Below are 11,922 nucleotides of genomic sequence, written 5' to 3' on the forward strand. Positions count from 1 at the left end.
AAAAACTGGGATCTGAACCGTGAGTTTTGTGATCCGTCACACACCCCTAGTAAAGTTAGTACACAGTGATAGCCATTAATGCATTTGTACTAATAATTGGCATAATAATTTATTTCGGTGTTTCGGTTTCGGTTTTTCGGCCTTGGTTTCCTCATTTTCGGTTTTCGGTTTCGGCCAAGAATTTTCATTTCGGTGCATCCCTAGTCTACATGCTTGTCGTACCAAAGTTTAAACAATCAATGTCGCACAGTGCGATAAGGTAATGAACTTATAGGAATGCAAAAATCTTGCAGTGTATCCCGGGCTTAAGAGATCTAAGAGATCATGTAACAACTAACTTACTAACTCAAGTGTGTCCATACATTAAAACAGTACTGTACATGCTACAGGATTATTGAGCCAAATTATAAATATAAGGTCTAATGCTGCGTTTACACCAGCCGCGGTAGAGGCAGCAAAAACGCGCTATTCGCGTGTAGTTGGACGCTTGAACATTTGAGTTCACTCGCTTCATGCGCGTGCGAAATTCTAGTCATTCGAGAAATTAATGCGGAAGTTTGCGTAATGGGAGGGGCTTCTGCGACTCCGCTGAGACTCCGTTCGCTTCCTGTAATCACGTCACTACCACAGCAAGGTTCTGATTGGTTAATGCGGTGCGGAAATCCACCGAAGTTCAGATTTTTTAACTCGCGCGTTTCCCGTGGCAACGCTCAATCCGCGTCGCGCTTACCGCGTGTACCATGCCGCAGGATGCCTAATCGCATCTTAGCATTGACTTAAAATGTAAATCACCCGCGCTTGCTGCCTCTACTGTGGCTAGTGTAAACGCAGCATAATGGTGTGGGCACACAAAAAGTGAATTTAATTATTTACGCAAGTAGTCATACATAGTCAATGCAACGACATGAATAGACGCAAATTCGTAATGCGAATTGGGCAACACAATTGCCGTGATAGTGTCATTCTCACCTCAGTCGCAACTCAAAATTCGCATGACGCGTTATGCGTTATTAGAGCTTAATGACATATTGACAGCTTTGACATTTTAATAAATTATGGTAAGCACACAGTTGATGATATCCATTGACTTCCATAGTATTTGTTTTTCTTACTATGGAAGATAATGGGTACACTCTAAAAACAAACGGTGCTAAATAGCACTAAAAGTAGTTCTGGGCTCGTAATCATAGAGGAACCATTTTTAGTGCTATATAGCACCTATAAAGCACCTATGAAGACCATACGGGGGTCATATAGCACCACATATGGTTCTACATAGCACAATACACCGGTGCTGCACAGGAACTTCAGCGGTGCTATATGGAACTTAAAATGGTTCCTATATGATTTCAAGCCAAGAACCACTTTTAGTGCTGTATTTAGCACCGTTTAAGTGTACCGTCAACTGTATGCTTAGTCCATCATTTCTCAAAATATCATCTTTTGTGTTCAACAGAAGAAAGAAACTCATACAGGTTTAGAACAACATGAGGGTAAATTATGATTTTTGGGTGAACTATCCCTTTAAGAGATTATGACACCAGTAAGGCTCAAAGTTTCAGTGCATGTTTCACACCTGTAATGTAATGCACAGCGAAATGTATTTCTGAGTTTGGATGCTTCTCTGTTTGTTTCAGCAGAGTTTATCAGGAGGCCCGGGGAAGACTGGTCGGAGTTTCTAATTGGTTCTGTGTACAGGTAAAGGCCCTTAAACTTCAAGCACTACAGCGCTGAACGGGATGCTGAAGCTGAGATGATCCACGCGATGAACAAATGAAACATCTCGGAAAGAAAAAAGAAAAACTACGAAAAAAATCTACGAAACAATCTGCTGTACTATTACTGAAAACTGGCTTTTGAATATTTTATCCCAGTGTAGCCCCTTAACTTGAAGTAGGATTTAATATTATTTTTTTCCTCTATTGTTTTTCCTTTTAAAGAGTTTATTATAGTCATCTTTTCTTGTGCACACGCTGAATCAAGCAACGACATTTCTTTGAGTTTTTAGATTGTTCATGTATGTTCTCAGACTATGTAAAACTAATGTTGTTGTTTTTTCTTGGTTGTTTATCTTTTTGTGTTGAAGTTCTGATATTCCAATAGCAGTTGCATTTCACAGCCCCCATCTAGCACATTTACAGGTTTCCTTTCACACGAGCAAGAAAAGCGATTGAACCGAGCTTGAAAGGGTGACGTTTTTAATTCAAGCCTAAAACCGCAATGAGTGTGTAACTAAAAAAAAAAAAAAAAATCTTAGTAGCTCTGTTATATGTTTATTGTGATGTCTTGTTAACCATGATTACCTATTTTTGGCAATAAGAGGACTACAATATTTTCACAGTCCTTTTTTATAAATGTCATTTTTGTTGTCGATGAAAAGAAAAGAAAAAGCTTTCCTTTTAATACTTTGTGAAATGAGATTTAAAAAGATACGATTGTGAAACTGTAAATATTCTCTTCACTGCATCGAACCGTTTCTGAGAGAGAACCATATTTTTGTGATGGTGTCATAAAGGTTGTACCGTGCGCAAGCCGAAATAATGTCAGTGCAAAAATATCTTCGAGGCTCGACGCAGTAACTGCGATCCATCTGTAGCACAAAAGCCGTGTTTTACCCCAGTACGGACGAAATCCAATCAAACACTGTTATAATAGCTCGCTTTGTAAATACCGTTGGCTTTACAACTGTGCAGGTGTCATACCAGCAGCATATGGGATTAGATAGTATGTGCACAGCTTACAAAGAGAATATACTTTACAAGGTATACATTGTAAAAAAAAAAAATCACGACAAAATCCAAAGCACACATTCGTTTTTTTTGTCTGATTTTAAACCGTGTCGAGACATTTCATATTAATGCTACAGTTTGTGTTTATAGCATTTTTATTTTTTCGATCTTCGTAGTTCGTCCATGCTTGTCAAGATTTCTACGTACATAGAAAGCCTAGATTCGGAAAAAAACAAAGGCAATATTTGAAGTCGCTACGATTAGAAAAACGAATATTTTATACCATTACCTCAGTCCTGTGAGAAATTACTTTAAAGGAGAATTACAAATTAATTTATTGTAGGCTAATACAGATATTAAAAAGATATGAAAGCGTTAAATCATTGCACTGTGAGAGAGATTTTATCATTTTCTATTTGCACATGTTAACTAATAGTCTCTAACATGGGTCACGTGAAGGATCGCTGTGGATAACACTTATTATATGAATCTTGAGTTTTGGCTTGCGTTGATTTGAAGACTGTGCTATCGAATAATCTCTTTCCAGGGATTTTATTATATAGATAGTTTGCCGATATCAGAAGACCGATGCGTTTATTGGTAGCAATAGTTCATTTCCTCAGAAACACTGAAACTGATTGAAACCAGTAGCTGCTACACACATTTGTTGTACATGTGGGGACTGGATTTTAATGAGAAACAAATGGCATTAAGAAACATGAATGATATTTACAAATATAAAATGACTGATGTATGCTGTTATTCGATCTCGCTGAATATGTTTTACTTTCGTTTATTTAATTCTTTTAAGTTCGTTCGTATTTGGTTTCACTAAACTAACAGGTGTGAAGCAGAATGCTGGATTCTTTCGCGAGAAGGAAACTTTTTTGTGACTTTTTTCTTTATTGGCCATTTTTAAGATTTGCAAGAAGTAAACTTGATAAAAGTAATAATGTTTTCAAAAAAAAGCAAGAAGAGAACTTTGTGCTAACTGTTTGAGCTGTCAAAAAGACAAACGTACAAAAAAAGAAAGAAAGAAAGAAAGAAAGAAAATCCCGAAAATGTTTTGAATTTAAACAGGGATGGATTTTTATCAATATTTTTGTGGATGTTAATGATTATACTAAATATAATGACAATAATACAGATATTATGTACTGTATTTATCAATTGTTTATCTCTTCATTCCCTATCACCTCATTCAGTAATCTTTCGTTGATCATTGTACTTTTAGTAGTGTGTAAAAAAAGAAAAGACAAAAAAAGAGGAATATGAATTTACTTGTAAATGAGTCTTGATGCCAGTGTAGTGGTCTATACACTTCTTGGTTGGTATTTATCACATTTACCCTCTTTCTCACACTCCTTTTGTCTTTCTATATCTGTCTCACTCTCTCTCTCTCTCTCTCTCTCTCTTTAGTGAGTAGCTGTAGATGTATTGTATTTAATGTTAAGGTGTAGAGGTATTCATTAGCAATTGTAGGACCAGTAAGGATAGAACTTTCTCTTTATAATCATTTAAAGACAAAAAATGCTGAGCGTTATTTTCATAGCAGTTTTTCCACTTCTGTGTTTTTTGTTTTTCCTCCTTTTTTTCGTTCCACTGTTTGCTGGTCTCACATGGTTTCAACAAACCAAAGCTCTCACTGATGAAATCTTGGAGTAAGAAATTGCTGTATCAGAATCAAGGCATTAATCAGATCCCCACCTTTGAATGTTTTTAAAGGGGTGTGCCATACTACCTTAAATGCTAATGCTAGATATGCAAAATATGTTACATTTCATTTTTTTTATTTTTAAGAGGAAGATTTTATTACGCGAATGACAAATTCATATTTTTTTAGTAAGTTCTAACAAACTAATGATGATTTAAGCAAATAATTATAGATACGGATAAAACTGTAATAGGTTTTGATATTTTTACTCCCAGTGGCTCATGGTGCTGCTATTTTTAAATACTCCTTTTTGATTTCCTCTGTTTCTGCTTCGATTAATACGTAATTGAGTTTTCACTTGGTACTTGACAATAATATCGTCTCATAGTCTTTAATTGCATTGCCAGCTTTTCATTTTAATTCAGCATTTACATCTGACAACCGCGGCGGTTTCTAAACTCTAATGTAGTCTGTTCGGATGTCACACTAATTAGCTTGGCATCACTTAGTGTCAAATCCAGTGTCAAACCTATTTAGTCTGAATCTGTATTCTCTGAATCTGTTCTCAGGGATATCAAACATGAGCCAACGTACCACTTTTTTGTTGAAATCTGGTCTGCAGTACAGTACAACACAGCACAACTTTTGATGACTGCATAAAGTTTATTAATTATATTCAAGCTAAATTTGAAATTGCTGTAAAGGTGATGTAACGCAAGAAATTTGCACACGATTTTCTTACTGAAGACATGAATTTTAATACATGTGCTGCTAAATGAACTAGATGGTTAGTTGTACTTAGTTGGACTTGTCTTTCTTAAAAAGGTTCAGCTGCGAGGAGAAACATAATGATTTGAATTTGAATTAAACACTAAATCTCTCATGCACTACAATCCTTAATATATCAAATGAAAGCGCGACTTTGGCCCTTGATTAAAATGAACGCTGGCAACCTTTAAAACAGTCTTTCACATCCGGTTAGCTTACTTTTCGTTTTTCCGTAATTTGATCTTGTAGCTTGGACTTTAAGGTAGCATGGCCCTGTTGCCACCATTTTGTTTCACATGGACAGCAGTTTACAGCAGATGAATGTTACACATCTTGCTAGACTAGTTAAATCATTGGATAATTGTTGGTTTAAAAAAAGAAAAATGAAAAAAAAAAAGAAACGACCTGGAAGGTGTGGGGGGTTGTTGGGAGTATACTACCGTATCCATTTAAACTTGAATTTTGCGGCAAGTGCTAGGCAATGGCCAAAACGATCATCCCACTTAAAAAAATACACACTGTAATGTTTATGTACAGTATAACTTACATTTAAAAGATATATATGTATAGTTTGTATATATCTCTTTGTTAAAAACTGCCTCATAAATGCTCACTGATCATCAATGTAGGTGAATAACGAGTTTCACTGGCTGTCGAGTCGTTTCGCTGTTTGTCCCGTAGCAGGCCAGTAACGGAAGTGTACAGATGTGTTTGAGGCAAGTTAGTAGTTTAGCCACAGATTGTTGTTTTGAACGGATTGTGTTGTGTAAACTTTACAACAACGACGTGTAACGCAAACGGTACAGTTAACAAGGTATCACTGGGTGCGGATGGTCTCACATCTTTAGCATCACGGCCTCCCATTTTCTCCCGGGGCTTTGGTCTCACCGATTGCCTTGCCCATTCCTAACACTTGCCCATTGTTTAACGTTAACGGACTTTTTACCGCGAGAACTGACTGAACGGACTGACGTCTGAAAGCATCTTTCAGGTCTTCTTGTATGGCTTGCTCAAGCCCTGTTGTAAAATAAACTAAAGTGGATGGGGGTCTCTCACATCTCAGATGTGGAAAGTATAATTTTATATTTGTATTTTCAAATAATAACGATAATAATAAAAAATGTTTGTGAAAGGTTTCCATCCTCTACTGTGGTCCAGAAATCAATGTGTTTGTCTGGAAAAGATACAAAAAAATAATAAATAAAATAAATAAAAGAGTTTTGAACCATTTCACTCATGGTTTTATTTTCAACTTTTTTCAAAGCAATTGATGTGTGATTCTAAAGAAATGAATATACCTGCAAAAGATTGTATGCCAGAACATGCACAAACGATTAAAATGCACAAAGTTGAATACAGAGCCCAAAAGCTCTTGTGTAAGTTTTTTTCATTTTCATAAGTGTTTATTCTGCCTTGATCAAAGCAAGGCTATACATGCACTATGATGTAGTTATTTGATAAAGTACAGAAAGATAGACTCTTAAAACAGAGGTCTCATACAGTAGGTAGAGTGGAAGAGCAAAGACCCCCAGTACATATATTAAATTAGGACTGGAATTACATATTTTGTTATGATGGTTTTGTTAAATGTATTAAAAATAAGCATATTCATAAAGTGGCGGCTGTCGACTTCTTTTTTCGAGGGCGCTCGATGCGAAGTTCGTCACAACATGTATGTAGTCTGTCATGTGTGTGGTTCGTAATTTTAAAATATGTGTTCTGCGCGTTGAGAGATCCTGTGTGCATCACTTGTTTTGTCAAAATACATGCCTGCTGCAGATGCGTCTAAAGGGTTAATGATAAAAAAGACGCTTGCGTTGGCCAGATACTTGCATAATCTCATGCGTAATCAGAGTTTACTGTTAACAGGGTTTATACAGAAATCCTTAAGTTAAATTTACTACTTTTTACTACCTTTTTTACTACCTTCAGAATATTTTTTAAAACCATCACGACACTGAATTGCAAGTGTTAATCAGCGACTTTTCTATTATTTACACAGATTTTGACATATATAACATACAAAAAAAGAATTAAAGTGAAAAAATTCTTCTGACTGAAATATTTTTCAGGCCAAGTCATATTCCTTTACCTAACACTTTATGTAGGCGAGACCAATAGCATTTTAAGGGGAGATTTTTTTTGCCATAAATTCCACATTGAAGTCTCATGTGGCATATATATAGCTGTAGTTTGCAGGGCATTTCAGATTAAGGCGAAACAGCTAAATAACTCACTATATAAAAAGAAAACATGAATATCACCACCTTTAATGATTGTTTTATTAATTATTTATTAATTGTAAATGTATTTATTTTAGCATTTACTAATAATTTTTTAATCAAAGTTGAAACTGTTAACATTAGTGAATGCACCATGAACCACCGTCAATTACTGTAATGACATAAACAAGAATTAATTAATGCTTATATACTTGCAATATATTTTTCATTGTTTGTTTGTTATATAATGCATTTACTAATGTGAACAAATACAACTTTTTAATATCATATTATTCAGTAAACATAAACAAATAATCCACGGTCTGTTCTGTTCACACAACAGTTTACAGTCACAGCTCTAATACAGTAACGTTATGCATGAATATAAACCCTGAACGAGTAACTCCAGTCAAACTCGTGTAGAATTCGCACAGGATGTCTGTAACCATAGTGACAGTTGTTAATTGAATGACTGTACATTTATCAACAAATTATTATGTTACAATAGAGGCAGCGCTGATCTGCTAGTTTATGCGCAATGTTTCTGCTGTTTACTTTCTCCTAAAACCTAAATGGTCGTGTTTATATGAGGATATTTGCAAAGACGGGATTTTTGAGGCATATGTGTTATTTAAGGCCAATAAAGCGGCAAAAATACATACAACACATGCTCAATGAGAAACGAATGCGCGGCTAGCGTGCTCTTCTGACACAGAAACTGCGGACGCACTGTTGTTTGTGTTTGAATGGCTTAAAATGTTACGTTTTTGTGACCACACACAAATGCAACTGCAAGAACCGACAGGTGGATGACATCAAAGTCCCGCGAGAGCATTTCGGAAGCAGTCTCCTCTTATGATTCCTCGTCAATCGCTCTCACAGGATTTGGATGTCATCTGCCTCTTGGTTGTTGTGGCGCCACATGAAGTTTACCTACGAGTTTAACAAACCCGTTGTACCAGACACTATATCAGCATAGCATGTAAAAGCGTGCCGCGGATGATCAGTAACGTGAGAAATCATTTACCCCTAAAATACCGGACCCCTTACGTTAGTCATACTGTGCAAAGACACGCAATTACCTGTTTGGTTTTCTTATCCCACGAACTGAAAGGCTTGCCAATCTTCATTATTTCGCTAAGCCAAGTCAATCGTCTTTTACACCTTTATCGATCTTCAAAACATCGGAGCCTTCCTGCATTATGAGTTTGACCATGCTAGCTGAAAAAGTTTTACCTCAGCTTAACGTGACACAGTCAGAAAACCCGGAGTGGATCCGGTCCGTAGTGATTACAGAACGCTTACAGCGGAGAGAGGAACGTGATTTGGCTCCACTTCAGGCTTTGATCACATCCCAGAGACGAAAGATCTTTGATTATTTTCCCAGATATGCAGGTGATTTGAACTAATTTCCAGGCATCATAACATTACAAAAGGCAATCGAAAATTTACTACCTCGTCAGATGACGCTTACTACTTTTTACTACTTTTTACTGGCCTTAATTTGGCATAATTTAATTTACTACCTTTTACTACTTTTTACAACCCCGCGGAAACCCTGTGTTAAGTGTCTTGTGTGTATTTTGTGAATGTGAGTGTCTCTTTTATCATAAACGGTTTTGACGCGTGTTCAGCAGGCACTTATTTTGACAAAACACATGATGCACATGGTTCACATGACGCAACAAACATATTTTGAAAACATGAGCAACACACATGACACTCTGAACACTTATTTTGAATTAGCGCTTCTCAGATGAGCAGTCACGTGCCCCCACTGCAGTTAACATTTTAAATTAGATTTTAATGGGGAAAGCTTTAAGGTTTTATCATTTCTATTATTAGCCTATTCATGTATTTTTGTTTGATTTCATTTTTTCCCAAAAAATTTAGTAAAATTTAAACAATATTTGGAGGACCCCCACAAATACCATCACGGACCCCCTGCTGAAGACCCATGCTCTAAAATGCTGAATATGTGTTTTAAGACTTTAAGGCTGTTTTTAAATTTATCTCACATTGTTCATATTTTATCTTCACAGTACAGAGTTAATTGTACGACACTAAAATGGCTGGTTCATTTTTTACCCATAATGTGTAAATATTGCACAGAACACATGCTGGGGTAACCATGGGGTATGATAACCCACCAGATGGGTTAAAACAACCAAGCATTGGGTCAGTTTTAACCCAGTGGTGTGTTTTGTCCAATATTGACCCATTATGGGTCAAAAATAACCCAGCCATTTTTAAAGTATTTGCTTAATGCACTCCACAAATGCTGTGAAATTTACCCAAACATTTTTTATATTTGACCCAACAAAGGGTTAAAACAACCCAGCGGGCTGGGCTCGTCCCTTTGAAAATAACCCAGAATTTTTTAGAATGTTTAAACCACAAAACATGTTCCCAGTCACCCCAGATTCCTCCAAATTAGTGTTTAAGTCTCAGTTTTAGGACACTTTCCATTTTTACAGTATAGTATAAAAACCTTGTTTGTTTGTAGTTACACTCTTATAAATAAAGATGTTTTATCATGCTACAGAATAACTTTTGTGCTTTATTTAGTTTTGTGTTTCAAAAAAGGCTCTTTGAGCCAGGGGTTTCAAACTAGGGGTCGGGACCCACTTGTGGATTGCACAGTGGAACAAGGTGGGTCGTGCAAAATTATTTGGCTGTGGTAAGGAATGAATAAAAGAGTTTAGTCCAACTAATGACAAGCAATGACAATGATTTTGATATGATATACCATATTGCAATCAAACCTTCATTTTATTAATTAAATGTCAGGGAAAATAAAGAACAACTCAATTATATAAGAAAAACTATGTGTGTTTCTTCATGTTTTAATTTCAAAAAGTTTTGTTTATATTGGTGGGTCCCAGCATACAGTAGATGATACCTATGGTATTTAAATGAAGTTTGGGAACCCCTGCGTTAGGCTATGAAAATGTAGGATGGTTTCTTAACTCTTTCGCCGCCATTGACGAGATAACTCGTCAATTAAGAGAAAATGCTTCCCTGCCAATGACGAAAATGACGGGATTTGCTTACTTTGTTTCATTGCTTTCCGCAATACCGCTACTTATACAACCCGGAAGTAGCGCCTCACGTGAAAGAGAAAGAACTCTGTGTATGTTTTAAAGATCGCTCTGCATCTGATCTCTATCAAAAGTCCTTCACAAAAATGGAATTATCTCAGCTTTTTGCTCAAAATGTGTGTTTTTGAAGAAACCTACCCATATTAAAGAGATGATAAAAAGATAACTAATTTTTTTTTAAAGCAGAGGGTCTGTTCTTTCATTTGATATATTGTTTGTTTATATATTTTAAGAAGAACATTTTCTGGAAGGCATTCAACTTTTGTGAAAATCATGAAAAATGCTGGCGCTGGCTGGCAACCTTTTTTAAAAAATGCTGGCGGGGAAAGAGTTAAAGATCCTTTGACTGAATGGTTCTTTGTGAAAGCAAAAAATGCTTCGTCTATGGCATTGCTGTGAAAACCTTTTAAGCCACTTTATTTTTAATGTGAGTGTGAAATTAATTAGTTTTCATAAATTATTAACATATTTTTACAATAATTTGGTAGCAGGACTAAATGGCTGAGCTTGACAAGACACAAAGTATTTATAGAAATTGATTAAAAAGTTGGTTCTAAAGCTTTATAATAGTCATTTGTGAAGCATGCCAGTAGTTATATTCTTTGTTTTCATTTATGAATTCAAAGTCTTTTCAAAACAGCAGTTTAACACTGACTTAAAGAACCAAACATGCTTTTAGAAACACGATTTTCCAAGTCATACTGTACAGAGAATCCAATCAGACAGTTGTATTGTCATACGGTACGTTTATGTTTCCAAAGCCTAATCAAGAGGTGTTTCAACCCGGGATGAAAAATGCAATGCGTGCAGGCTGGCAGAAATTAATGTCATTTTTAATTTGAATCGCTGTCCCATTCTCAAATGTGAAATTGCCTCGCTGAACGTAAGGTGTGACAGCTATTATAAATGTGTGGAAATCCATCTTCCACCTTGCCGCCTCTCCTCTCTTCCTCCATCCTCTCTCTCTCTCTCTATCGCTCTCTCTCACAATGAGGATGAGCAAACTCTCTTCATAGTTACTATCACTGTAGCTGTCCACCCACACTCTTCACTTTAGCCTTTGGATAGTGCCATGACTCATTGTATTCAGTGTTTGCCAGGAGAGAAATACTGAGAGAATTCAGCTTCCCTCTTATCAGGAGACCACTTAGACAGGAGAGCTTCAGCACTGCATTCGAACCTGTACAATCTGAAGGAAAAAAAGCTGCTGTTCTGTCAAACAGGTCTTCTTACGGCATGTGTATCTCCTAGTAAGAAAGGTAATCTCTTTGTGTCACCTGTGTACTTATGAGCAGGTGTTGATATGTGGTTATACAGAGTTTGGGAATTAATCCCATCATTTGAGTTATACACACACATGCCAGTTCCCACCACCCGACAGACAGTACTCAACTTAGTTTTTCCCAAAAAAGATGCTGAGCATTGTGATGTCACGATGGGGTTAATTG

At 36.3% G+C, this 11,922-nt stretch overlaps 1 protein-coding gene across 17 annotated transcripts in view; it reads left to right on the forward strand.

Moving 5' to 3' along the window:
• Nucleotides 1-6,509, forward strand: part of msi2b (musashi RNA-binding protein 2b) — a 318,932-nt gene extending 312,423 nt beyond the window's left edge. For 9 of the 17 annotated variants that reach the window (XM_065280891.1, XM_065280889.1, XM_065280896.1 and 6 more), the window contains one exon: nucleotides 1,638-6,509. Coding sequence is in view for 12 of the 17 variants with exons in the window: in XM_065280896.1 (XP_065136968.1) it covers nucleotides 1,638-1,702 (65 nt within the window). In the remaining 5 variants the exon portion in view is untranslated. The remainder of the gene's footprint in view (nucleotides 1-1,637) is intronic. The other 8 variants (XM_065280890.1, XM_065280892.1, XM_065280897.1 and 5 more) reach the window with 1 other exon arrangement.
• Nucleotides 6,510-11,922: the final 5,413 nt, after the last annotated feature.

Source organism: Paramisgurnus dabryanus, chromosome 8 (genome assembly GCF_030506205.2).
Source record: "Paramisgurnus dabryanus chromosome 8, PD_genome_1.1, whole genome shotgun sequence".
NCBI lineage: Eukaryota > Metazoa > Chordata > Actinopteri > Cypriniformes > Cobitidae > Paramisgurnus > Paramisgurnus dabryanus.